The sequence below is a fragment of the Elgaria multicarinata genome, chromosome 9 (assembly GCF_023053635.1).
Source record: "Elgaria multicarinata webbii isolate HBS135686 ecotype San Diego chromosome 9, rElgMul1.1.pri, whole genome shotgun sequence".
NCBI lineage: Eukaryota > Metazoa > Chordata > Lepidosauria > Squamata > Anguidae > Elgaria > Elgaria multicarinata.
Window position 1 is genome coordinate 6,337,326 of NC_086179.1, and position 27,418 is coordinate 6,364,743.

The window sequence follows — 27,418 nt, forward strand, 5'->3', positions numbered from 1 at the left end:
AGGCTTCGTGAAGGAAGCATGAGTTACTGTTAGGAAAAGTAAATCCTGTGTTATATTGGAAATAGTGCAGTGCAATAGAGCTGGCTCAGATTAACTCCCCTCTCCTTCCCCTCTATCCATTACACCAGCCTTCCCCAGCCTGGTGCCCTCTATAGTATGGGATGGCATAATATGATAATATGCATAATATGATGACAGCTGGAGCGTGTTCAGAGGAGGGCAACCAGGATGATCAGAGGTCTAGAAACAAAGCCCTATGAAGAGAGACTGAAAGAACTGGGCATGTTCAGCCTGAGAAGAGAAGATTGAGGGGAGACATGATAGCACTCTTCAAATACTTAAAAGGTTGTCACACAGAGGAGGGCCAGGATCTCTTCTCGATCTTCCCAGAGTGCAGGACACGGAATAACGGGCTCAAGTTAAAGGAAGCCTGATTCTAGCTGGACATCAGGAAAAACTTCCTGACTGTTAGAGCAGTACGACAATGGAATCAGTTGCCTGGTGAGGTTGTGGGCTCTCCCATACTAGAGGCCTTCAAGAGGCAGCTGGACAACCATCTGTCAGGGATGCTTTAGGGTGGATCCCTGCATTGGACTCGATGGCCTTGTAGGCCCCTTCCAACTCTGCTATTCTATGATTCTATGATTCTATGACCTGAGTGTGCGGGGTGGATTGTCCGGGAGAAGGCGATCTGTGACCATTGGCTGTGCTAGCTGGGTCTGGTCAGAGTTGAAGTCCAAAACATCTGGAAGGCATCAGGTTGAGGAAGGCTGCACTAAAGCATAACGTTCATTGGATGACCCTCTGCGGAACATTGGTTTAGCCTAATGTGCCTCACAGAGTCGTTGCGAGGATCATAAGGGGAAAACATCAATGTATGCTGCTCAGGGTAGAGTCCAAATGTGATGAATGACTAAATTTTCTAGTCTATCTAGACTCAGTTGGCTTCATAGGATTGGTCCCAGCCGACTTCTCTGCAGTGTAGGCTCACCCAATGATGATCAGTGCATGGATGCCACAACCTTTGGCTCTGCCAATGTACACAAACTTTTTTCTTTCTTTCTTTTTAAATGCTGTCTTGTTTTTATGGGAACGTGATATAGGAGAGAGAACCTGAGCCTCATAAGATGCTTTTTGTTGGCTTTCTGTTGACTTGCCAAAGCAGAGCCATCATTCTGGCCATCTGGCCATCTTCATGTCAGGCACTGTTGGGCTGCCGTCCTATGCACACTTCCTTACATTGAACATGGTGGAACTTGCTTCCAAGTAAACATGTACAGCATTGTGCTGTAAGTTTCCAAAATAAGTTCTTTTATGGATCGATTGAATGAATGAACAAACAAATGAATATGTATCCTACTTTTCAGCTGAAGTCCTCAAAATGACTCACTAAATTCATAAAATGCAAAGATGTTTACTTAAAATGAAATGAAACCAGTCCAGCTGGAACAGGACACTTGGCGTTGTTTTTTCCTTTATTCTCTCTCCCCTTCCCCAACCAGTGCCGTCTCTTGAGATCCTACCTCTTATACCTGGTGAATATCCAATGTAATAATATAATAATAATATAATATAAAGATTGCCATACAGAGGAGGGCCAGGACCTCTTCTCGATCCTCCCAGAGTGCAGGACACGGAATAATGGGCTCAAGTTACAGGAAGCCAGATTCCAGCTGGGCATCAGGAAAAACTTCCTGACAGAGCAGTACGACAATGGAACCAGTTACCTAGGGAGGTGGTGGGCTCTCCCACACTAGAGGCCTTCAAAGAGGCAGCTGACCAACCATCTATCAAGTATACTTTAGGGTGGATTGCTGCATTGAGCAGGGGGTTGGACTCGATGGCCTTTTAGGCCCCTTCCAACTCTACTTTTCTATGATTCTGTGATTCTAATCTTAGCATTTTAAACAAATTGATAAAACACCAAGCAATAGAATATCAAAACCAGGCAGAATTGTAAATCCATTTATCTATATAGTTCCTTTTAATCCAGGTAATTTTCTGTTCATCTTGAGTTTTCTTGCATGCAAGGCTGTTTGGGAACGCTTAGTAGCTGAGGTGCTGGTTGCTTTATTTGGAAGAGAATAATCCCTTATTCTCCTTTCTGCAGCATAAGTTGTTATGGGGTTCAATGTGCATTCATTGAATGTGAGCGTTGCCATATACAGGTGACAGAAATAGATCTGCAAACTCCCTCTCTTGTGAACAGCTCCGTATGTAGAGGTGTTTCTCACTGAATTCAAATGCACGCAACCTGTCCAGGTTGGTGCTGCAAATTTTAACAAGAAAATGAAATGTCAAACTTTAAAAAAATAATAAAATAAAAATAGAAATTGATAATAAGTGGTAAATGTCATTGGGCTCTTTTTATATTCCAACTACCTAAATATTGCATCTACTGCACAATTTTACCTAATAACTCACCCTCAGGTTCTGATAGTTCTTCCTTCACAATTCTTCTTCGCTGACCATCCTTACACATGAAACAGTCACTGAATATATGGAGGTGTGTTTTTTCCTGGCCTGCTGTTCATGCTGAAGGGAATTACTGGAAATAGAAAATGAACAGGTGCAAAGGAACTGCTAACTGGTTTTAGGCCTATAGCGCTTCCCTGATAGTTAACACTTAGTCCACCTCCACTGACATCATTTAGCCCAGATGTGTTAGTCTGGAATTCTGCAGATATGAACATACGAAGTTTATTTATTTATATTTATTTATTACATTTATATACCGCCCCACAGCCGAAGCTCTCTGGGCGGTTCACACAAGTTAAAACAGTAAACATTAAAAAGTATACAAAATTTAAAAACCATCAGAAACATAAAAACAATCAGAAACATAAAAACAACAGTATAAAAACAACAGTATCCATTTAAAAAAACAACAGTTCTGGGGTCCATTAAAAAACAAACTTAGCATATGTTGTTAAATGACGTTAAACGCCTGGGAGAAGAGAAAAGTCTTGACCTGGCTCCTGAAAGATAACAGCGTTGGCGCCAGGCGAGCCTCAGTGGGGAGATCATTCCACAGTCGGGGGGCCACCACTGAAAAGGCCCTCTCCCTTGTTGCCATCCTCCAAGCCTCCCTCGGAGGAGGCACTCGGAGGAAGACTCTTAGGCCACAGCTAGACCTAAGGTTTATCCTGGGATCATCCAGGGTTCGCCCCTGCCTGAGCACTGGATCCCCTGTGTGTCACCTAGATGAACAGGTTTGACCCCTGGACAATCCAGGGACAAAACTTAGGTATAGCTATGACCTTAGATGTTGAGCGTAGTGTACGGGTAGGTTCATGTCGGGAGAGGCGTTCTGTCAGGTATTGCGGTCCCAAGCCATGTATTATTCCAGATCGCTTCTCAACTGAACCACTGCTGTCCTCTTTGCCTGGCAGAACCTCTCCTCCCTGTGTTGCTTTCTGAAATCTTTTTAACTTGAGGTACTAGTGGTTGAACCTGGGCCCTTCCGCATGCAATGCATATGCTCTGTCACTGAACTGTGGTTGTTCCCCTGAACACAAATTAGAGGATCTGGGCGGGAGAGAATAATTTGTTTGTTGTTTATTCGTTCAGTCACCTCCGACTCTTCGTGACTTCATGGACCAGCCCACGCCAGAGCTTCCTGTCGGCTGTCGCCACCCCCAGCTCCCCCAAGGTCAAGTCTGTCACCTCCAGAATATCATCCATCCATCTTGCCCTTGGTCGGCCCCTCTTCCTTTTGCCTTCCACTTTCCCTAGCATCAGCCTCTTCTCCAGGGTGTCCTGTCTTCTCATTATGTGGCCAAAGTACTTCAGTTTTGCATTTAATACCATTCCCTCAAGTGAGCAGTCTGGCTTAATTTCCTGGATTCTGGCCTGGTTGGATCTTCTTGCAGTCCAAGGCACTCTCAGAATTTTCCTCCAACACCGCAGTTCAAAAGCATCCATCTTCCTTCGCTCAGCCTTCCTTATGGTCCAGCTCTCGCAGCCATAGATTACTACGGGGAATACCATTGCTTTAACTATGCGGACCTTTGTTGTCAGTGTGGTGTCTCTGCTCTTAACTATTTGATCAAGATTTGTCATTGCTCTCCTCCCAAGAAGTAAACATCTTCTGATTTCCTGGCTGCAGTCAGCGTCTGCAGTAATCTTTGTGCCCAGAAATACAAAGTCTGTCACTGCCTCCACGTTTTCTCCCTCTATTTGCCAGTTATCAATCAAGCTGGATGCCATAATCTTGGGGTTTTTGAGGTTTAACTGCAACCCAGCTTTTGCACTTTCTTCTTTCACCTTTGTCATAAGGCTCCTCAGCTCCTCCTCGCTTTCAGCCATCAAAGTGGTGTCATCTGCATATCTGAGGTTGTTAATGTTTCTTCCTGCGATTTTAACTTGATGATTGGATTCATCAAGCCCAGCACGTCGCATGATGTGTTCTGCATACAAGTTGAATAGGTAAGGTGAGAGTATGCAACCCTGCCGTACTCCTTTCCCAATCTTAAACCAGTCCGTTGTTCCGTGGTCTGTTCTTACCGTTGCTACTTGTTCGTTATACAGATTCATCAGGAGGCAGACAAGATGACTTGGTATCCCCATACCACCAAGAACTTGCCACAGTTTGTTATGATCCACACAGTCAAAGGCTTTAGAATAGTCAATAAAACAGAAATAGATGTTTTTAGAATCATAGAATAGCAGAGTTGGAAGGGGCCTACAAGGCCATCGAGTCCAAACCCCTGCTCAATGCAGGAATCCACCCTAAAGCATCCCTGACAGATGGAATGCCTTCGCACTTCAAAAGGGGCAAGCAGGACGGCAATTGGTGGGTGCGGGTGAGTGTTGGGTTTAAGGTGGGGTCAGGGGGTTGTGCAACGCCTAGTGATCCCATTCCCATGGTTTTATTTCTCAGGGTTCAGTGGACGCCCTTTTTCCTTTCAAATTTTCTTGGCGACCACGTGGGTTCAAAACTTGCTTTGGGAGGAGAAAGTGGACGTGAAAGCTAACAGGGAATATTACTCCTGGGTCAGTAGGGCTTGCGTGCAAAGAGCCCTGCGTCTGGGATGTACACAGGTGACATTTACATGCCTGTATGCCTCTGGATGTGTTGAGGATTTTTTTTCCCCAGTGCCCAGAAAAAGAACATGAAATATTGGCTTCGCAGGGAAATGGGGAGGAGGAGGAGGAGGTGGAGGAGGAGGTCGTCTGAATAAAAGAGAGCAGAGAGGATTATGGATGAATTACCAACAGGTAAATATGGAAGTTACTGGGGTGGATAATGGGAGCTGAAGGGACAGGAGGACTAGGAGAACAGGAGAGGAGGGTAATTGGGAAGCTGAGTGAGGAAATCATGCTGAATAGGAAGCTGTCATGAAGATTATAGGACTTCCTTTCATATTTTTTTTTTAAAAAAGATCAGAGAAGTGAAGACAAGGAATGAAAAAAGCCTAGAAAATAGCGAATAGTCGGATAGTGAAGAAAGAAGCCATGGGATCTCTGAGAGCAAGGGGTCTTGAGTCGGCAGGCCTTTGTTGCAGCAGGTAGGAGAGGCTTGATGTGAACCAGATGTGAATTGGAGCCATGTGGGCTTGGCACTGACACGCAGAGATTCGATGTCTGGTAGAGAAAAGGGGAGAGATGCTAAATACTGGCACAGCTTTGGAGATGCCTGGTCTTGGGACGACGCACAGCTGCCCATGCAAGATGGAATGGCAGAAGTTCGTGAATGGTTTTGGTTGCGGGGAGCGTGGGAGCAGCAGTTTCAATGCCTGGCTGGTTCTGTTGTGCTGCACGCTGCGTTCTTTCTCATCTTTCCCCCCCTCCGCTAGCCACCATTTTCCTTGGGATTGTTCGCAAACAGTTGAGTGGGAGATTGCAGGCCTTAACGTGCTCCAGCTCTGCTTCTCTTCACATAGATGTAGGGATGTGCAGGGAACGAACAGGGAGTGCATTGCTTGGGGGTTGATAAGTTCCTGGAGGCAAAGGCTATCCATGGCTACTAGCCCTGATCATAGAATCATAGAATCATAGAATAACAGAGTTGGAAGGGGCCTACAAGGCCATCGAGTCCAACCCCCTGCTCAAGGCAGGAATCCACCCTAAAGCATCCCTGACCGAGGGTTGTCCAGCTGCCTCTTGAAGGCCTCTAGTGTGGGAGAGCCCACCACCTCCCTAGGTAACTGATTCCATTGTCGTACTGCTCTAACAGTCAGGAAGTTTTTCCTGATGTCCAGCTGGAATCTGGCTTCCTTTAACTTGATCCCGTTATTCCGTGTCCTGCACTCTGGGAGGATCGAGAAGAGATCCTGGCCCTCCTCTGTGTGACAACCTTTTCAGTATTTGAAGAGTGCTATCCTGTCTCCCCTCCATCTTCTCTTCTCCAGGCTAAACAAGCCCAGTTCTTTCAGTCTCTCTTCATAGGGCTTTGTTTCCAGACCCCTGATCATCCTGGTAGCCATGGATGATGGTTGTGTGCTATCTCCAGTATTCAAGGCAGTAAGCCTGCGTGCACCAGTTGCTGGGGAACACGGGTGGGAGGGTGCTGTTGCACCATGTCCTGCTTGTTGATCCCTGGCCGATGGCTAGTTTGTTTGTTTATTTATTTATTTATTACATTTTTATACCGCCCAATAGCCGAAGCTCTTTGGGCGGTTCACAGTTGGCCACTGTGTGAACAGAGTGCTGGACTAGATGGACCCCTGGTCTGATCCAGCATGGCACGTCTTATGTTCTTATATGTATGCCTTCGATATAGAAGTGGAGAGATTTGCTTGTGAGCTTGTCAGGGACATCTCGCTGACCATACCTTAGATGGATTACTGAAAGGTGGATGGACTTCCTTTGGTTAGAATTCAAATAGAAGATATAATTGTAAAAACATGGTTCTTAAAAGCCCAACTTCTTGCAAGTAGTGATTCAGCACCATTGTGTTGTTTATTCGTTCAGTCGCTTCCGACTCTTCGTGACTTCATTAGTCACCTTTCAATCCCACCTTTCTTTGAAGGAGTTCATTGTAGTTTACGTCGGTTTCTCCCCAGTTTACTTAGCCTTCGAGCTCTGTCAAATCTGCCCAAAGCAGAAATGCCATACAACGCTTCCAAAAGATTTTTGGCCAAGATTTCTTAATTAAGTTGCCTGGATAGAGAGTTCTGTTACATTGGGGCAGCCGCCAACAATTAACTCTGCGGCTTGGCTGTCCTGCCAGGATGGCAACCTCAAGACTTGGTCCATTGATCTTGCAAATCCCTGAACAGTGCAGAGGAGAAAGGCCCCTTGGGATACTGGGGTGTAAGCCATTGTAGAATAATGTTCATCGTCCTATAAATTCGCCTGCAGAGGTGACCAATTTAAGTGAAAAGTTTTTCGGGCAGTTTTGAATGTGCAGAAGCAGCTGGTGTCCTGTGGGAGAGAATTCAGTAGACTCCTCGCATTGTTATGTGCCGTTTCTGCTAATGCGTGCTCACAGTCTGGAGTACCAGTATTATTGGAGAGGGAACAATGCAAAGTTCTCGCTTGCCAATTAAGCCTCCAGAACCTCCTGAAAGCAGCACAAGATGACAGAGGGCCTTCGGAGTACTGAGGAATCGCAAACATTAGTAACTTAGTGAGGGTAAAATTTGTAATATGAAGCATCACAGGTACAGGGTGTCAAGGAAGGAAAAGTTGTAAACACGGCTGGCTTTGATTAGGCATCTTGTCATCAATAAGATGTTTAAATATCATTGTACGTCTAAGCATGTGCTGAAGGGTGAGAACGTTTGTATTAACGGAATGTGCTTCAATTACATGCAAATTAGATGGTTGAGTGAATAGCTACAAGGCTTGTGAAATAGGTACGTCCTTTGATGAAAGGTTTTAATTTTCTTTAGCATTACTAGATATTAGCCAATGAAAGTTCTAGTTATGAAATTAAACATCATAATAGTAGAGTTGGAATGGGTCTATAAGGCTATTGAGTCCAACCCCCTGCTCAATGCAGGAATCCACCTTAAAGCATCTCTGAGAGATGGCTGTCCAGCTGCCTCTTGAAGGCCTCTAGTGTGGAAGAGCCCACCACCTCCCTAGGTCATTGGTTCCATTGTCGTACTGCTCTAACAGTCAGGAAGTTTTTCCTAATGTCCAGCTGGAATCTGGCTTCCTGTAACTTGAGCCCATTATTCCATGTCCTGCACTCTAGAAGGATCAAGAAGAGATCCTGGTCCTCCTCTCTGTTGCAACCTTTCAAGTATTTGAAGAGTGCTATCATGTCTCCCCTCAAATTTTTCTTCTCCAGGCTAAACATGCCCAGTTCTTTCCATCTTTCCTCATAGGGTTTTGTTTCCAGACCCCTGATCATCCTGGTTGCCCTCCTCTGAACACGCTTCAGCTTGTCTGCATCCTTCCTGAAGTGTGGTACCCAGAACTGGACGCAATATTCTAGATGAGGCCTAACCAGGGCCGAATAGAGAGGAACCAGTACCTCACGTGATTCGGGAGCGATACTTCTCTTAATGCAGCCCAAAATAGCATTTGCCTTTCTTGCAGCCCTATCGCACTGTTTGCTCAATACTCTAGATGAGGCCTAACCAGTGCCGAATAGAGGGGAACCAGTACCTCGCACGATTTAGAAGCTATACTTCTATTAATGCATCTCCAAATAGCATTTTCTTCTTTTGCAGGCACATCACTGGAGAGCCAGTGTGGTGTAGTGGCTAAAGTATTGGACTAGGAGTCAAGAGATCTGAGTTCTATTCCCCACTCAGCCATGGAAACCCACTTTGGGTCAGTCACAGACTCTCAGCCCAACCTACCTCGCAGGGTTGCTGTTGTGAGGATAAAATGGAGAGGAGGAGGATTATGTACTCCACCTTGGGTTCTTTGGAGAAAAAAAGGCAGGATATAAATGTAATAAATCATCATCATCACACTGTTGGCACATATTCAGCTTGTGATCTACAACGATTCCAAGATCCTTCTCGCTTGTAGTATTGCTGAGCCAAGCAATCTTCAAAGTGATCTTGATAGGCTGGGCTGAAAAAAGCAGAATGAAATTGAATAGGGAGAAATGCCAAGTTCTACACCGAGGAAAAAGAAACCAAATGCACAGTTACAAGATGGGGGACACTTGACTTCGACTCCCATCATCCCCAGCCTATATGGAATGCTGAAAGATGTAGACCAAAACATTTCAAGGGCAGCCAGTTGCCCCCCCCCGCCTACAGCCTCAAGTCCCATCAAAGTGAAAGAAAGCAGAATGTTTATCTGTTTTTCTCTTTCCAACATACAACCGCCTATTGAAAGAATGTGGATTTAATATTCCAGTGTTGAGCCTTTTGTAGTAACTACATGCCATTGTTATTTTTTTCCTTGTTAGTTTTGCTTTTATTGTGTCAACATCTAATTTTCATAATGTACTATAATGGAAATTGCTAGAAAATTGGCTTACCTTTGTAGTTATGAAACAAACGTCAAACGGGCAGCTACCGAGTGGGACGCTGCTTCACACAGAGCGTTCCCTAAAAAGAAGAGGACCCATGTGGTTTTGTTTTGTGCCAGCTGCCAATGCTGAAAGGTATATTTCTAAAGTGGACCTTACATACTTTCCCGTTCTATGCTCCCAAAATATATTCCACCTGGTAACATGTGGCATTTTGGCCAGCACTGGTTTGCTCCAGTTCACCCTGCAAACCCATCTAAAATTTGGGAGATTTCAAACTTGGCTTTCAGCCCAGTGTGTGTGAAGCTCTGTGTGTGCGTTGTGCATACAGAAAGACAGGCTGAAAGCACTCTGCCCCTTGCACACTTGGAATTCTTTGCACATCCCGTTCTATCTTTAGAACTCCGCCTCCTGTTTGTATACCACATGTAGAAAATGGGAGAGACTGAAAGAACTGGGCATGTTTAGCCTGGAGAAGATAAGATTGAGTGGAGACGTGAGAGCACTCTTCAAAGACATAAAAGGTTGTCACACAGAGGAGGGCCAGGATCTCTTCTCGATCCTCCCAGAGTGCAGGACACGGAATAACGGGCTCAAGTTAAAGGAAGCCACATTCCGGCTGGACAGCAGGAAAAACGTCCTGACAGTTAGAGCAGTACGACAATGGAATCAGTTACCTAGGGAGGTTGTGGGCTCTCCCACACTAGAGGCCTTCAAGAGGCAGCTGGACAACCATCTGTCAGGGATGCTTTAGGGTGGATTCCTGCCTTGAGCAGGGTGTTGGACTCGATGGCCTTGTAGGCCCCTTCCAACTCTGCTATTCTATGATTCTGTGAATGTTTTTCTGTTCCACCGATTTGGGGATGGGTGTTGGAGTCCTTGATTCTGGCTTCACCTGACCTAAATAGCCCCATCGTTTATTGTCCTATTAAGCGGCAATTTAAATTAACCAGCTGAGACGAGAAAAGCAGTTTCTCTGCCAGTAGTTAGAAGACTGTATAGTAATGTACTTCCTAATCAGCCTGTTAAAGCAAGCATTTCTAGCCAGTGTTTGTGTAGTTTTGGATTTTGTCTTTGAAAAGATGGTTAGATGGGGGGGGGGGGGAGTCCCATTTGCCCATTACATGCGTGTTTGTGCGTAGGCATGCCTACACAATTTCAAGTGGAAACGGTGACACTTGAAAGTCATGCTAAACTGGACCTAAGTTGATAAATGGTGGCTTGATAGTCTGCAGTCGGATTAATGCCTCTCAACATGTGTAGCAGCTCAGCTGATTGCTCCAAAGGCAGATTTTAGAAAGAAAGAAAAAGCCAAACAAGTACTCTAAGAATATTGCCTTTGTGTCAGAAATGGGCCTTCATGCTTTAAAATGATAAAAAATTGCAATCGATCCTTACAACTGTTGTGTTCATCTTTATTGATCAGGCACAAGAAAGATAAATCGCTGCCCAAATAAGATTATAGTAAATGTTAGCATCAGAGGGGACTGTTGGTTGATAGAGGACTATTCATCATCTCAAATGGTGACCTGTCCATGTGCGCGTTGTCGTCCGTCTGCTTGTCTAATCACATCCCTATTGATTTTATCTGCATCTGAGCAACCTGGATGTGACTGTCATTGGACAAGCGAGATTGCTAAATGCAAAGGGGGTCACCGGTGTGAACAGGATTTCATTTTCATTTTCTTACCGGCCAACAATGATTTATTAAAAAATAAAATACCCCCCAAAGTCACGTGCTTGGAACTTCGGTCTGCAGACAAATGAATTATTAGGCCAGGATTGCAGGAGCAAGCTTAGAGTTGAAAGACCACCGTGCTCTCTCTAATCTTCGTGTGCCCTTTTGACTGTGGTATCTGTTACACAATTTATTATAATTTGTGTAAAAGGTATGAGGCCTGAAAGACAATTTTACCTTTCTTCTCAGCGTAATGTTTTTTCTAATGATTTTTGTAGATCCCCAGCGAATTCGGAATGGTCCAGGAACGCATAAGATTCAGGCTCAGATGATTAAATATCTGTCCTTTTGACTTTCTAGATGGAGCTTCGCCTTTTAGTTGTCAGTGAAATGACTTTGATTACCTCTTAGACCTCACAGTAAAGGAGCCTTGTTTAATGTCGCCTTATTTTTTGGTCTGTTTTGGAACAGGTAGACAGAGATTATTTTGATATGGCCTTTTTGCCATCCAATAACAGTGATTTTGATCTAATTGGTAGGAGAACTCTATGGCACTATAAGGCAAAAGGTTCTACCTGCTGACCCCAAAGACATGGAGATTCTCAGCTCAGTAATACCGGTGTCAGGAATACTTGGTCCCAGCACTGAGTTTGCTTGTTATTTGTGGTGTGTAGTGTAAATAAACAAGAAATGCCTAAGGTGTCATGGTGTAATAAGGAGGCACCATTTTCATTGCCACAAAGGCACAAGCAAACTATCACAGCGTTTTTGCATATCACACAATTAATGGGGATGCCTCCCAAAATGGTATCCTGTATAATAAGCTATCCCTCCACTTCTCTCTGCAGAAAGATCCAGCAGTCCTTAGCACATGTCAAGTTAGCATTAGATTGTGGGTTTCCCTGCTTGTACCAGTGGCAGCTATGGCATCCCCATAGCCATAGCTGCCACTCTGAAACATAGAATGTAATTAAACTAGAAGTTAAGAATATAACAGGAGCCATCCTGGATCAGACCAAGGGCCCATCTAGTCCAGCATTCTGTTCACACAGGCAGGACACGTTGAGTGTAATAGCACCCTCCCACCCATGTTCCCCAGCAACTGGTGTACATAGGCTTACTGCCTCTGCTACTGGTTGATAGCACATCATTCCCAGCTAAGATCTTGATTCAGCTCGGAACTCTTTGGGTGGCCTTGAAAAAACTGCTGTCTTTTGGGCTTCACACCAATCTATAAATTAGGAATAATATAATTCGTTTCTTTTATAGCTTTGATAAATGTATGTGGAGCACTTTGCTGAATGAAGCACTTTGAGCACTGAGGAAAAGTGCTGTTCAATTACAAAGGCATGTGATTACTATGGCATGATCAAGGGGACATTCTGGCATGACCATTGTGGTGGGACATAGAGGAGACTGTGAATTACATATGTATAAAGATGACCCAGGCTGATCTAAGAAAATGAAGGCAAAAGCAGGGTCCCAGCACTGAATGTGCTTGTAATATGTGGTGTGTAGTGTATACGAACATGAAATGCCTAATATGGAGGTGCCATTTTAATTCATAGAATCATATAATAGTAGAGTTGGAAGGGGCTTCTAAGGCCATCGAGTCCAACCCCCTTCTCAATGCAGGAATCCACTTTTCTCGTCTCAGCTGAGACTTTTCTCGTCTCAGCTGGTTAATTTAAATTGCCGCTTAATAGGACAATAAACGATGGGGCTATTTAGGTCAGGTGAAGCCAGAATCAAGGACTCCAACACCCATCCCCAAATCGGTGGAACAGAAAAACATTCACAGAATCATAGAATAGCAGAGTTGGAAGGGGCCTACAAGGCCATCGAGTCCAACACCCTGCTCAATGCAGGAATCCACCCTAAAGCATCCCTGACAGATGGCTGTCCAGCTGCCTCTTGAAGGTCTCTAGTGTGGGAGAGCCCACCACCTCCCCAAGTCATTCTCCCCCACCCCTTTGTGAGTCAGAGACTGTTGGGGGGGGGGTTGAAAAGGCTCCTTCCTTCTTCATCGCAATAAGTGAGTAGTCTGGGCCATACTTTGAATCTGTACAGTTGGGGAGGATATAGAACCCCCTCCTCAGTGATGTGCCTTAGTTCCAGTGCAAATAATGTTACAAGAGTAATAAGAACTGCTTCATATATCAAAAGAGATTACCAAAGAGACATTGTTTAATCATAAAAATGTCAAAGCTTTATAGCCCATTGTCTCAGAAAGTTGCCAGCCCCATAGGGAAGATATGGCATTTCTAGGTATAGGAAAAACGGTTTCTTCTCCAGTATTGTCTGTCTTTGAAATTTTGGAAGAGTTGACACAGTAGAAAGGCATTGCACGCTTTCCAGGAGATTGTTTGTTTATTTATTTATTTAATTTACAATGTTTATATACCAATCTATATCTAAAATATATTCCAGAGCAGTGAACATAAGAAATAAAACAGGAAGTGTGCATACATGAGATGTATCATGGACCTGCACCCAGGGGCAAGTGGTACTTAGAAGAAGACTCAGAGTAGAATGAGGCACAGACTGCTCCCCAGAGGGGAGAACCACCTGTACCTTCTCCTATGCCCTCTTGGCCGGAGGATGTGCCCCTAATAGCCTTGGACTCGGAAGACAAGTCCACAACAACATCTCCACCTCCTCAACCTTGCAGAAGTCAATGGATACCAAATCAGGCATAGCCCTTTAAAGAAACACAGCCACCTCCTCCATGGAGGTGGGGCCTACTATAGCACAGACCATGTCAACCTACATAAGGCTTCAGATGGCTTGAGCTTTCTGCTGAGACAATATCTTCTTCATTGCAATAAGAGAGAGCTCCAGCCAGCAGAATGCATTGGGAGCTGTCCAGTTTCCGACTTTCCAGACTCCTGCTTAAGAAACCGGAGTTGGCCTGCTTGGAAGAGACTTGGCCTGACCATGTCCACTTCCCTCTGAATTATTACCCAGGAGGAAAGATGTTTTGTAGCTTTATGAATGGAAGAGTAATTGCATGGGGCAGCAATCTATGCTGGATTAGTCCCATATGATGATTAACCATGTGTTATATGAATATAGTTGTGACATAATACAATCATGTAGGGCTTGCACCACTTCTGAACCACTCTGGGGTGAATTTTTATCATGCTGAAATGCAACTAGTATGGGCCATTTTTTACAGTGCTGCCTTGCTCAGGTGTCCAGCCTCACCAAGAGCTCAAATGGGTCAGAGTTTCCAAGCGGCAACCATCAGGAATGGAACCAATCTAAGTCTGTGCAGAGTTGTCTTGTTTATCTTAGGTGGCTTTCCAACTTAAGCTTCAGTTCTATCCCCACCCATATGGGAGCAAGGCATGTTGAGTTTAATGAAATTTACTCCTGAGTAGACATGTATAGGATTATAGTGTTACTCCTTGCTGAAATGAGCATAATACATTTCTCAGCTATATAAGATTTATGTGCAAAATCATTGAACAAATACATACACACACACATTTATTTATGGGCGCACATCAGATTTATATGCGGATGCCTTTTGAGGAAACTGACAACAACAACAACAATAATAATAATAATAATAATAACCCGCCTCTCCCTCCGGATCGAGGTGGGGTACAACACAAATGCAAACACCATAAAATACACATAATTAAAACATTTAAAACGAATACATTATTAAAAGTAGCACATTATTAAAAGGCATCTTAAAATTCAACTGGGTAGGCCTGCCGGAAGAGATCAGTCTTTATAGCTTTCTTAAAATCCGGAAGACTGTTAAGTTGGCGAATCTCTCCCAGCAGGTCATTCCATAATCTGGGCGCGGCAGAGGAAAAGGTCCTCTGGGTACTAGTTGTCAGCCTTGTTTTTGTTGACTGGAGTAAATTCTTCCCAGAGGAAGCGTGGAGCGTGTTCAAGCTGGAGCGTGTTCAGAGGAGGGCAACCAGGATTTTTTATTATTATTATTATTATTATTATTATTATTATTATTATTATTATTATATTTATTTATTTATTTATTTATTTAGCACCATCAATGTACATGGTGCTGTACAGAGTAAAACAGAAAATCGCAAGACCCTGCCGCATAGGCTTACAATCTAATAAAATCATAGTAAAGCAATAAGGAGGGGAAGAGAATGCAAACAAGCACTGGGTAGGGTAAACAGGCACAGGGTAGGGTAAAACTAACAGTATAAAGTCCAGGCAGCATCAAGATTTAAAAGCTTTAGGAAAAAGAAAAGTTTTTAGCTGAGCTTTAAAAGCTGCGATTGAACTTGTGGATCTCAGATGTTCCGGAAGAGCGTTCCAGGCGTAAGGGGCAGCAGAGGAAAATGGACGAAGCCGAGCAAGGGAAGTAGAGACCCTAGGGCAGGCGAGATACATGGCATCAGAGGAGCGAAGAGCACGAGCGGGGAAATAGTGTGAGATGAGAGAGGAGAGATAGGAAGGAGCTAGACCGTGAAAAGCTTTGAAGGTCAACAGGAGAAGTTTATATTGGATTCTGAAGTGAATTGGAAGCCAATGAAGAGATTTCAGAAGCGGAGTAACATGGTCAGAGCAGCGAGCCAGGAAGATGATCTTAGCGGCAGAGTGGTGGACAGAAACCAATGGACTGATGTGAGAAGAAGGAAGGCCAGAGAGAAGAAGGTTGCAGTAGTCCAACCGGGAAATAACCAGTGCATGAACAAGCGTCTTGGCAGAAGAGACAGACAGAGATGGTCGGATCCTGGCAATATTATACAGGAAAAAACGACAGGATTTAGCTACTGCCTCAATATGAGGAATAAAGGAGAGCGATGAGTCAAATATGAAGCCAAGACTACGAGCTTCCTTGACCGGAGTAAGCGTAACATCATTGACAGTAAGAGAGAATGAAAGATGAGGAGAAGATTTAGGCGGAAAAACAAGCAATTCAGTCTTTGCCATATTTAGTTTCAGACGACGATGAAGCAGCCAGGCTGAGATATCTGAGAGACATGCCGAGATACGATCGTGAACATCAGGATGATCAGGGGTCTGGAAACAAAGCCCTATGAAGAGAGACTGAAAGAACTGGGCTTGTTTAGCCAGGAGAAGAGAAGATTGAGGGGAGACATGATAGCACTCTTCAAATCCTTAAAAGGTTGTCACACAGAGGAGGGCCAGGATCTCTTCTCGATCCTCCCAGAGTGCAGGACACGGAATAATGGGCTCAAGTTAAAGGAAGCCAGATTCCAGCTGGACATCAGGAAAAACTTCCTGACTGTTAGAGCAGTATGACAATGGAATCAGTTACCTAGGGAGGTTGTGGGCTCTCCCACACTAGAGGCCTTCAAGAGGCAGCTGGACAACCATCTGTCAGGGATGCTTTAGGGTGGATTCCTGCATTGAGCAGGTGGTTGGACTCGATGGCCTTGTAGGCCCCTTCCAACTCTGCTATTCTATGATTCTGTGACCTGAGTGTGCGGGGCGGATTGTCCGGAAGAAGGCGATCCCACAGGTAGCTTGGACCCAAACCGTGTAGGGCTTTAAAGGTGATAACCAACACTTTATACTTAATTGGCAGCCAGTGAAGAGATTTTAGAACTGGTTTAATGTAGTCACCCCTAGATGTGTAGCGGTCACCAGCCTGGCTGCCATATTTTGAACTAGTTGGAGTTTCCGGACTAGGCACAAAGGTAGCCCTATGTACAGCGCATTGCAGAAGTCGAGCCTTGAAGTTACCAGCGCCTGCACTGGTCACTGGTCTTTAGATCTTCCGACTATTGTTGCAGAGAGATGAATTAACTTTCAGAAAGTTAAAAGACATGTTGATGAGGCCTCCCCTTCCCCTCCCGCCTGACCCAACCTCATTGTTTTGCTAGCTTTACAAAAACGCTTTAACAATGGTCAATATTGAAGTCAGCACAAGCTGCTGTGAGCAGTCATTCTGGCCATTGGCTGAGGTGTTGTGATGTCACAAAGCTCAGAGCAAGCCCGGGTTTCATACTTGAAACTGGAGACATGGCCCTTACATGTCATGGATGCTAAGGGCAAAGGGGAACTTGGTGGTAAAGGGTGGAAGAGGCCGGGAACAGAGCGAAACAGCGGCCATGGAAGCAGGGGGGATCAGCGATCCGGGAAGGAAGCAAAGGGCCATGAGGGCCAAGGGGAAAAGGTAAGAAGGTGCAAAAGGCAGGCAGATGTCTACGGACAAGAGGGAAGCATGGCTGAAGAGACAGACTGTGAGGATTATCTACATTCTGGCCAGAACTATTTTTTAACTAATTAGAATGAAGGAAAGGAAAGGAACCTCTCATGCAAGCACTTGAGTCATTGCTGACTCCTAGAGGGACGCCTGCTTTCGCTGACGTTTTCTTGGCAGACTTTGTAGTGGGGTGGTTTGCTGTTGCCTTCCCCAGTCGCGGCTACCTTTCCCCCAGCTAGCTGGGTACTCATTTTACCGACCTTGGAAGGATGGAAGGCTGAGTCGACCTGAGCTGGCTGCCTGAGAACCAGCTTCCACTGGGATCGAACTCAGGCCGTGGGGAGAGTTTCGGTGCAGTAACTGCCGCTTACCACTCTATAAGCTTCAGTTTGCAATTGGGTGTGAAATGCAAGCATTCCCCCCCCCCGCCCCCGGTCTCTTTGAGGGCCTCAGTTATAACTAAACACTCCAAAATATTGTTATCCATTGGTACGCAGTTCAATTATTTACACAATTCTTTCCCCCCGTTTTCCCCAGAGTGCACAGTTCTACAAAGTCACCACGGAGCAATACCAAAAAGCCGTCGACGAGGTAGATGCCAGATTCAAGTAAGACCTTTTTTCTTCTTGTTCATTTCCCTTCCTCTGTACTATTATTTTTTGAACACCACGGCTTCTGATTTTCCTTTTGTTCATATAAAGGCAGATTCCCCCCACCCCCCCCTTCGTAGCCTATCAGTCTATGCTGGGGAAGCGAAAATGGAAATAAAATGAGTTGCGGGTATTGGTATTGCAAGGAAGGGTTTCTGATAAAGGCTTTGAGCCAGCTGAACAGTACATTCGGCATAGAATTGAAATTCAAAGCTTGTACGTGATGCCGTATGGAGAGACTTGGGGCAGAATTGTCAGGGGTGGGGGCATATCTCTTGGATCAAATTCATTAAAATGTAGGGGATTTGAAAAGAAGCAATTTTTTGAACAAGAATTCAAACATTTGACATTGTAGGATACCAAAGCTGACAGTAGATTATAAGTCTATAGTCTTTAATTTTATTTATTGTACAGTGCGCTTGTTTGTTTTGAAAGCACTTTAAGCAATATTGAGGTTGGTATTGCTGCTACTGGATTCCAACTATTCTGATAGATTCGGCCTTTTGCTTGCACAGCTTGAAAGGTTTTTAAATCAGCAATTTAACTTTGCCCTTAATGGTGAAGGTCGGGTTAAACTCCCTTTATTATTCCTCCGGAGGGTTAAATGAAGAGCCAGTAATTCATGGACCAAAGTGACTCTGACCCTTAGACCTGGTCTTTCCTTCTGCTGCTAATTATTGCAAGAGAGCGTCATCCATCATATTTCATGGCTTTCATATTAGAAACTTTAAACCCCCCATTTTCCTGCCATCCTCCAATAAATTCTGTCAATAGATGACAGAGACCAGTGCTCAGTTGTTGTCTGGAAGTCTGCTGTTGGTGAAAGGCTCTTAGCTCCCTGACGACATATTGTCATAGTTGCTAATCACTTGATCAAGATCATAGAGGGGGGCCTCATGACAACTCACTGCTTTGGTTGGCCTTCCCAATAGGAAAGCGTCTTAAGCATGAGATTTTGTCTGCCTTTTCGACGTATGTTCTGATGCAAACTTTTCCAAAAGTCTCCTCAATGTGAAAGGAGTGTGTGTGTAACTGGAATTTTGCAGGTATGGACATAGTATAAGGCATACGTCCATATCAGCAGGATTTCAGTTACACACACACTCCTTTCACACTGGGTCTGGCCCAGTTAATTGTCTGTCCTTACTGGCTTGGCCTCTCCAAGACCTTTCCCAGCCTTGCTACCTGGGACCCTTTCAAGTGGATAGTTTGACTCGCACGTGGGATCATGGCCGCATGATAGAGTGCAGACTTCACATGCAGAAGGTCCCAGGTTCAATTCCTAGAACCCCTGGAGTTTTTTTTAAAAAAAGGGTTAAGTAATGGGAAATAAAACCCTAGCCAGCTGCTACCAGAGTAGACAATACTAGGCTAGATGGAGAAGTCGTCTGACCTGGTATAAGGCGGCTTCCCTATGGGCATGGCTAGATGGGGCGATATCCTGGGTATCGTCCCGGGATCGTCCCTGTGCATCCGCATGCCGGGAGATGATCCCTCCCTTGGCCCGGGATATCGCCCTACCCTTTCATTCCGATTTTTCCCGTGGTCTCTGGATGATCTCAAGACCTTGGGATGTGTGGCCTGCCATCACGGTTTCGTCCCGGCTCCTCGCAAGTAACCAGGAGGAGGGCCTTCTCTGCTGTGGCACCCCGGCTGTAGAATGAGCTCCCTAGAGTGGTTCGCTTGGCACCTATGTTAACTTATTTTCGACGGCAGCTGAAGACCTTTTTATTTTCCCAGTATTTTAGCAGTCGTTTAACTTTGCTGTTTTAAATCTGTATTTTAAATCTGCATACATTTCTGCATTGCCGCTTGGTTTTATCTTGGCTGTGCTATTATATTGTGCTTTGTTTTATACTGTGAATCGTATTTGATGGCTTTAATTTTTGCAAACCGCCCAGAGAGCTTCGGCTCTTGGGCAGTATAGAAATGCAATAAATAAATAATAAATAAATCATCTCAGTTTGTTGTATTGGGGTAATTTATTATTAAAAGAGATAATAGCATAAAATGTGGCATTGAAAACACTACTGGGAGTAGGATTTTCCTGTTAATTTGAGACCCAATATTGCATATAATTTTCTGACCTCTCCTACCGCCTTACTTCTATTTTGGGGATCTTGGAAGCAATGGACCGGAGTGGGTGCTGAGGGAGAGAGGTCTTCCTGTCAACCTTGATCCATAGACGTGTGTTCAAAAAAGGGAGGCGAAAGAATGAATAGTCATTGTGCATTTCCGTGCTCTTAAGAATTGAAATTAAACAGATGTTCTTTTAACTGTCTTTTGGAGTATATCTTGATGAGTAAATTATGAAAGATTTAGTGAAAAAACGAACGCTGATGCTCTTCTGATGTCTCGTGTTCAGTTTAATTGAACGTGAGGATTGAGGACAGGGTTTCAAGTCAAGCTGTTTTAAAGAGCTTGTTTAATTGCCTGTAAAAGGAGAATTAAGTAAGGTTGAAGTGCTAAATTTATAATTCTGCTAAATGCATAAACCAATGTGCTGCATGTCAGTGTGACTTCAGTTGGGAGTGTGAGATTAATAGAGCTAATTGTGGTATTGTTGCAAAGCAACTCTACTTAATAATGGCAAACATGCCTAGAATTTTTAGTAAGTTTTCTACTCAAAAGATTCACTTTCTGTGTCACTTTCTAAACGAAAGTTTCACACGCCAGGCCTGTTTTTGACAGTGGTTATAATGCTGGAGATATGTTGCTAGTATTAATTCCAGTTGAAATATCTGGGCCTAGTCCAATAAAAATGTGGGCATGGGGTTTGGTAGTTCTGTTATTCCCATCACTTCACCAGCAAGAGTGTATCAGTGTGTGCAGGCAGTGCGAGGTGACATAACAGAGAACACGAGATCTACATGCATCTCTCTCTCTCTCTCTCTCTCTCCATATATATAAGGCTGAACATAGGTGTGTCAGGTTATATGTGTATGTATGTAAACTTGCATTTTGTGTTAAACTGCCTTTCTGCCAAAAAGGCACTTAAAAGCGGCTTACAACCAAATACAATCTAGACATGCCGACAAATTCACCAGCAAGATGCAAATCATATTGAGCAGGCAAGACAAATTATATCATAGAATCATAGAATAGTAGAGTTGGAAGGGGCCTACAAGGCCATTGAGTCCAACCCCCTGCTCAATGCAGGAATCCACCCTAAAGCATCCCCGGCAGATGGTTGTCCAGCTGCCTCTTGAAGGCCTCTAGTGTGGGAGAGCCCACAACCTCCCTAGGTAACTGGTTCCATTGTCGTACTGCTCTAAGAGTCAGGAAGTTTCTCCTGATGTCCAGCTGGAATCTGGCTTCCTTTAACTTGAGCCCGTTATTCCGTGTCCTGCCCTCTGGGAGGATCGAGAAAAGATCCTGGCCCTCCTCTGTGTGACAACCTTTTAAGGATTTGAAGAGTGCTCTCATGTCTCCCCTCCATCTTCTCTTCTCCAGGCTAAACATGCCCAGTTCTTTCAGTCTCTCTTCATAGGGCTTTGTTTCCAGACCCCTGATCATCCTGGTTGCCTTCCTCTGAACACGCTCCAGCTAGCTGCATCCTTCTTGAATTGTGGAGCCCAGAACTGGACACAATACTCTAGATGAGGCCTAACCAGGGCTGAATAGAGAGGAACTAGGACCTCATACAAAAGTATGCACACTAATAAAAAAACCAGCAGGGGTTGGGGGGGATTTTAGCCTCCTAGAAAAATCCTAAGCCAGAAATAGCTGGTGAACCTTTTAGGTCTAGATGGCACTCGAGGCATGGCAGATTGTACATTGAGGTGGCTACAGGGGTGGAGTGGGGTCGTGGGGGGAAGAAACTGGCTAAAGAAAACAGTTAAAGCTTATGTGTAAAGGATATATGTTTTATTTTACCAAGAACGATTACAGAAAATATGATTACAGAAAGGTTAAGCGTGTCCCTCTTAGAGATGTAAAATTTCCAGAAATTTTGAAGCTCTGGAAAAAACCCAGGTTTTCCGGGGGTTTTTGGGGGGAAACGGAAATTTTCAGAATAACTGAAATAATGCAATGTTAGCATTTTTTACAGATTGAAAGACACTTTGTTCCTTTAGGAACATAAAATGTAATTATGTCCAAGTTGGTTTGGCATAAAATTATTACATCTGGTATATTAAAACTAGTGTATTCAAACAATTATTACAAATTTACTTTTTTTTTTTTTTGGTAACAAATGGAGCTACAAGCTCCTGAACTGTGAGGAACACCTGAACTGTAAGGAACCTCTTTGGTTCTGCCAGTTTATGAGGGGCAGGCAAAACACAATTTTAAAAAACAACAACTGAAGAAACCACCAACATTAGTAACAAAGGAAATTATTTATGTGTCCGCTAATCCTCCAGTGTCAAGACATAAAGCCCCCATTCCCATAAAAAGAACTGAGAAAAATGGGGGGGGGGGGGCGACCAAGGTTCACTGAATATGCATGAAATTTAATCAGACTCATTTCCTGACCTATAGCTATCAGTATTAGTTTCAGTCTCTGCTTCCATGGCAGTGCTGCCCCCTAGAGGCAGAAATGCATCTTCCTCTTGCATTTGAGAGTTGGAGTCTCAGTTTGCAACCTAGGACTTGCTTGTCCTTGGTGCACAGACATTGTAATAATCTGATACTGTACAGTTTCTAGAAATCATCTGGAGAAGTAAATATCTGAACACCTTGTCTTAAACGTTTTATTCACCATGCTAAAATAAAACATCCCGTCATCCATTTTTTCTTCATTTTTTCGATTTATCCGATTTTTCGGGGGGGGGGAACAAAAAAGGCTTCGGGGGAAAAAATGGTTTTCCCCCTATTTTTTTTCAGTTTTTTCCTGGGCCTTCACATGTCTAGTCCCCCTTATGATTCCTTACAGCAGTGATTGTGCAAAAGAAGATGGAGTTGGGGGGTTTATAGTTTGCTAAAAAAAGAAGTGTGTGTGTGGGAGGGCTCTAGGCTAGTGGTGAGATGGTTACTAGGGTAATGGTGATGGACAGAACAGACAATTTTAGAGCGATATAAGGACTATGAGAAAGGGGGGAATCACAATGGGCATATTTACCTGTTTCAGAAGAGGTGGGGCTAAAACAGAGGCTCAGTTCAGACAACACATTTTTCTATGCAGTGGGAAAACTCCACTCAGTAGTTGAGTTTCTAGGGGGTTCTGCCCACCCAACATGTTCAGACTCCACTGTTGTGTGACACTGGGCTACCATGAAGTTGAGTAAAAGGCAATGCGAAGTTTGATTGACAGTTCCCCCGCCCTCTCTCCTTCCCCAGTCCTCCTGATGGTATCCCATCAGCAATTGCTGCAAAAAAAAAAAAAAAAAACCAACAATCCCGGCGGCTCTCCTAGAGTGGCCCTCACTCCTTTTACCACTCTTGCCAAAGAACTCTGTAGCTAGTGGGAAAAGTCCACTCAATGCAACGGGAAACTCCACAGAGCCTGCCACACAACATGCAACACAACGGTTGTGCAGGAACTCTCCTCTGCACAGCATGGATATTCAGTGTGGAGTGTTTTCCAAAAACAACAACAGCAACACTTTTTTATTCTCCTTTAGTCCTTTTGAATTACTTGAGCAGTCTTAAGGGCTAATTTACTAGAGCTGTGCACGGACCCCCCCCCCACCCCGGATCTGCTCTGGATCCTGATCCGCCACACTTAACTTTTTTTCGGAGCTCCGGATCAAGGCAAAGGATCTGCTTCGTCTCGATCCGCTTCGTCTCAATCCGCAGCTCCCCCGATCCGTCTCCGCCTTTGTCGGAGGCGAATCAGGCCGCTTCGCTATTGGTTCTAAGAAGCGAAGCGGAGCACAGCCCTATAATTTACCCTTTTTAAGGCAGGGAAGGAGTGGTGTGCACATGGCATAGGCTATTTAGAATGTATCTCAAACCTGACAGGCTCTCTGTATATTGTCTGTTTGTGAAATTCAACCTGATGCCCACTTATTGCCTGCTTCGTTGCTGCATGAATTTGTTCTAATATTCCAAATCATCATTCCTGACGGTTTTTAAAAAATCTTCGTGGGGCCTTGAATCACATTGATCAAATCCTAAATTGTCAAATGGTTTATCTCTCTTTAAGACACTAATTCACATTGATTGAATTCTAAATGATCAGCTTGTGCTAGTTCCTGCAGTACACAAATTACATTAAAACAACATTACCAGGCCCTGCTGCCTTTTTCTAATGCAGGCGTTATGTTACCCGTGGTTGCATTATAACCAGAATGATTATATTACCAAGATGTCTTGTTCGTAATGAAAAGTTTACATAAGGAAGAAGAAAAAGAAGAAGAAGGGAGAGCAATATTACAGGAAGAGCTTGGGTTTGGGCAAACGGATTTGGGCTTTTATTGAGTAATTACATTTTGCATTTCTCTTGGGTTCTGTTCTTTTTCTTCAACGTTGAGGGTTTGAAACAGGAAACCTGGTAGCTTTTGGGCTGACTGTGATCCTCAAACCCAATTAGCATTTTGATCATTTGGTTATGGATTCAGCATAGGGCAGGGGTGGGCAGATGTTGTGGCCTTCCAGAAGTTGAGGCTTGCAGTTCCCATCAGCATAGGTGATGGTGAGGGATCAAGGCAGCTGTGTCCCTCCAAATGTGTTGGCGTCCACCTCTGGCATGGGGAATAGGCAAACCTCTGCCTTTGATTAGGTGGATTTCTCATAACTGGTAGATGTGCAAAAGAAGGTGGTGGCATTTCACTTCATCTGCTTGACACTTTGGCAGATGGCTAGTCTTGCTTTGAATCCCAGATTTTTGACCATACCTACTAGGGCTGTGCACCGCCTCAGGTCAGAACCCCGAATCCAAAGCAGATTGGGGTGATTCGGACCCTCCCGAACCGGATCCAAACCAGTTTGGGCAAAGTCTGAGGTGGCCCAAAGCCAAAGCTAATTGGCTTCGGGGTGCTTCGGAGGCGGCCCCACCAGTCTCCTTACCTGCTGCTGCCCTTGGGTCCGGCGGCTTCTACTGCCACCGATGCATAAGACAGGAAGTAGGCCGTGGCCTACTTCCTGTCTTATGTGTCGGTGGCAGTGGAATCCACCGGACGGTGAAGCAGGTAAGGAGGGGAGGGGGGCTTACCTGGTGTCTCCGCCATCCACGGTGGCGGACGGCAGAAGCACTAGGTAAGTGGGCACCCAGAAAACTCCCGAGTCACTTCGGAGGGTCCGAATTTCGCCTCGGCTTTGGCGCCAAGGCGGATTGGGAACCCCCAAGGCAGCCCCGAGGTGAATCAGGGCTCTGGATTGGCCTCCGAGATGGATCGGGGGGTCCCTGCAAAGCCCTACTACCTACATGGTTGTAACATCATTGCCTGAACAAGGTCTTAGGAATTAGTTCTGCCCCATTATGGTCACATGCACTGAGATCAGAAAGGAGCCTCTACCAAATAGAACAGCGGCGGCCGCTCTAGGATCTACTATCATATATTCCATCCTCTGGGAAATTGGCATTCTTGGGACCATTCAGAATACCTAGCAGCCGAGCTGGGATGAAACTTAAATAGTGGGCGTTAGGAAGTGTGCTATGTAACAACGAAGGTGGGGGCTTTTTTAGTGGTGGTACCTGAATTGTGGAATGCCCTCTCTATCAACAGGTGCGCCTGGCCATCTGTATTGCAATCAGTGTGTTGCCAGGCATTGTAATTTGAGAAATGCTTGCTGTATGATTTTGAGTTGCTGCTTCACTTTATTGTTAATCTTATATTGCTGTGTGTTACAGCAGTGTGCTCTGAAATAAATAGTATATATCATTTAAACTTGCTGTTCACCACCCCGGAGTCTGTTAGATTAAGCGTGGTATAGAAATGTTCAAATACAATAAAATAAGTATTTATCTTTAATTTTGTAGGTTTTTGTTTTTTTTACAGGGTGGGGAGGAGTTGCCTAGATTTTGCAGAAGCTCCGCTACCATCTTAAACCTTTGAACAGTGATTGCTTTATAACTGACAGCTTTAGTTTTCCCTGCAGCAACATAGACGTTTTCCTTTCTTCCTTTGATCAATACAATCCATTAGGAATGTAGAGTATCCAACACCGCTATATGAAATATTAATTAAGCACATTTTAGCTAGATAAATGTGTACTTTGGATACAGTGAAAGCAGGGGGATTCTAAAGGGGTGTGTGTGTGTTTCTGTTCCATCAAATTACACTTATTTAAATACATATTTGTATGGTTGCATAAAAATCGTGTGTGCTCTTCCCAGGTGCTGTAAATGCTCAGTCGTAAGAACATCACAGCCCTGCTGGGTCATACCAGGAGTCCATATCACCTAGCTTTCCATTTTCAATAGCGACCAGGTCACTGTTTCCAAGAAGCCAATAACCCTCCCCTGTAAGTTTCCCCCATCAACCGGTATCATGGCATTCTGCTTTTCAGCATGGAGTTTCCATAGAATAGTTTCCTATGGAAGCCCCTTTTGAAGCATCTAAGCTTTCAAAGCACTCCTTTCCAGACAGCTGGAAAATCATCTGTCAGGGATGCTTTAGGGTGGATTCTGCATTGAGCAGGGGGTTGGACTCGATGGCCTTGTAGGCCCCTTCCAACTCTGCTATTCTATGATTCTATAAGATGGTGGCCATCAACCCACCTTGTGATGGTTAATCCCATGCATTAATGTGTGTGTTGTATGAAGAAGCACTTACTTTATTTGGTCTACTTCCCGTAAATTTCCCTAAGTTCTAGTGTTAAGAGATAGAAAAAATTCTCTCTCTCTCTCTCTCTCTCTCTCTCTCTCTCTCTCTTTCGGCATGTCTAGACCAGGGGAGAAAGTGGACGTTGCGCCCGCCATTTTTGGATTTTTTTAAAATCAGAAATGAGCACAGGAGCGCTCCATCGCTAAGATCAGTTTTTTTGGGTTTTTTTTTTTTTTTTTTAATTCCGCTCCCCCCTCCCACCCCCGATGGGCATGGAGGTTCCCAGCTCGTGTTTACTCACGAGGAGCCGGGACAAACTGGGATGGTTGCCTACATGTCCCACAGTCTTGGGACAATCCCGGGACTGTGGGAAAAGCCGGGATTAAAGCCATCCCGGCTATCCCAGGGCAAGGGAGGAATCATCCCCCCTTGCCCCCGGGATCCCCTGTGCATCATGTGGATGCACAGGGATGATCCTGGGGCAATCCCCAGGATATTGCCCCATCTAGCCATGCCACCACCACCCCCTCTGTCTCTCCACGCTATGCATAATTGTACAGACCTCTATGAAATAAGGTTTTAGAAGACAACTTGTGAGCATGTCTGTTTGTGGACTGTTGAGTAGCATTGTGGAGCCTGGTTAGAACACACTTTCTTACTCTGATAAGACTGCCTTAAAGGAATTATAGTAGACACACCAGCACAGTTCCCTTGTGCCAATACAATTATACGTGCACAAGCCATTTTGTGCCTGAGGGCACCTTTATTCCAGATGGGAGTCTATGCCAACATAGTTATGTTGGAACAAAAAATAAAAAATAGAAGCAGCAAGTGCAGGCAAGCTGACAAGCCCTAAGATATGTATTCATTAAGAAGGTAAAGGCTGCCGTC

The 27,418-nt window shown here is 44.5% G+C and overlaps 1 protein-coding gene across 2 annotated transcripts in view; it reads left to right on the top strand.

Moving 5' to 3' along the window:
• Positions 1 to 27,418, top strand: part of CHCHD3 (coiled-coil-helix-coiled-coil-helix domain containing 3) — a 322,595-nt gene that overhangs the window by 228,718 nt on the left and 66,459 nt on the right. For both annotated transcript variants that reach the window (XM_063134644.1, XM_063134645.1), the window contains one exon: positions 17,764 to 17,834. In XM_063134644.1, the coding sequence (XP_062990714.1) occupies positions 17,764 to 17,834 (71 nt within the window). The remainder of the gene's footprint in view (positions 1 to 17,763; positions 17,835 to 27,418) is intronic.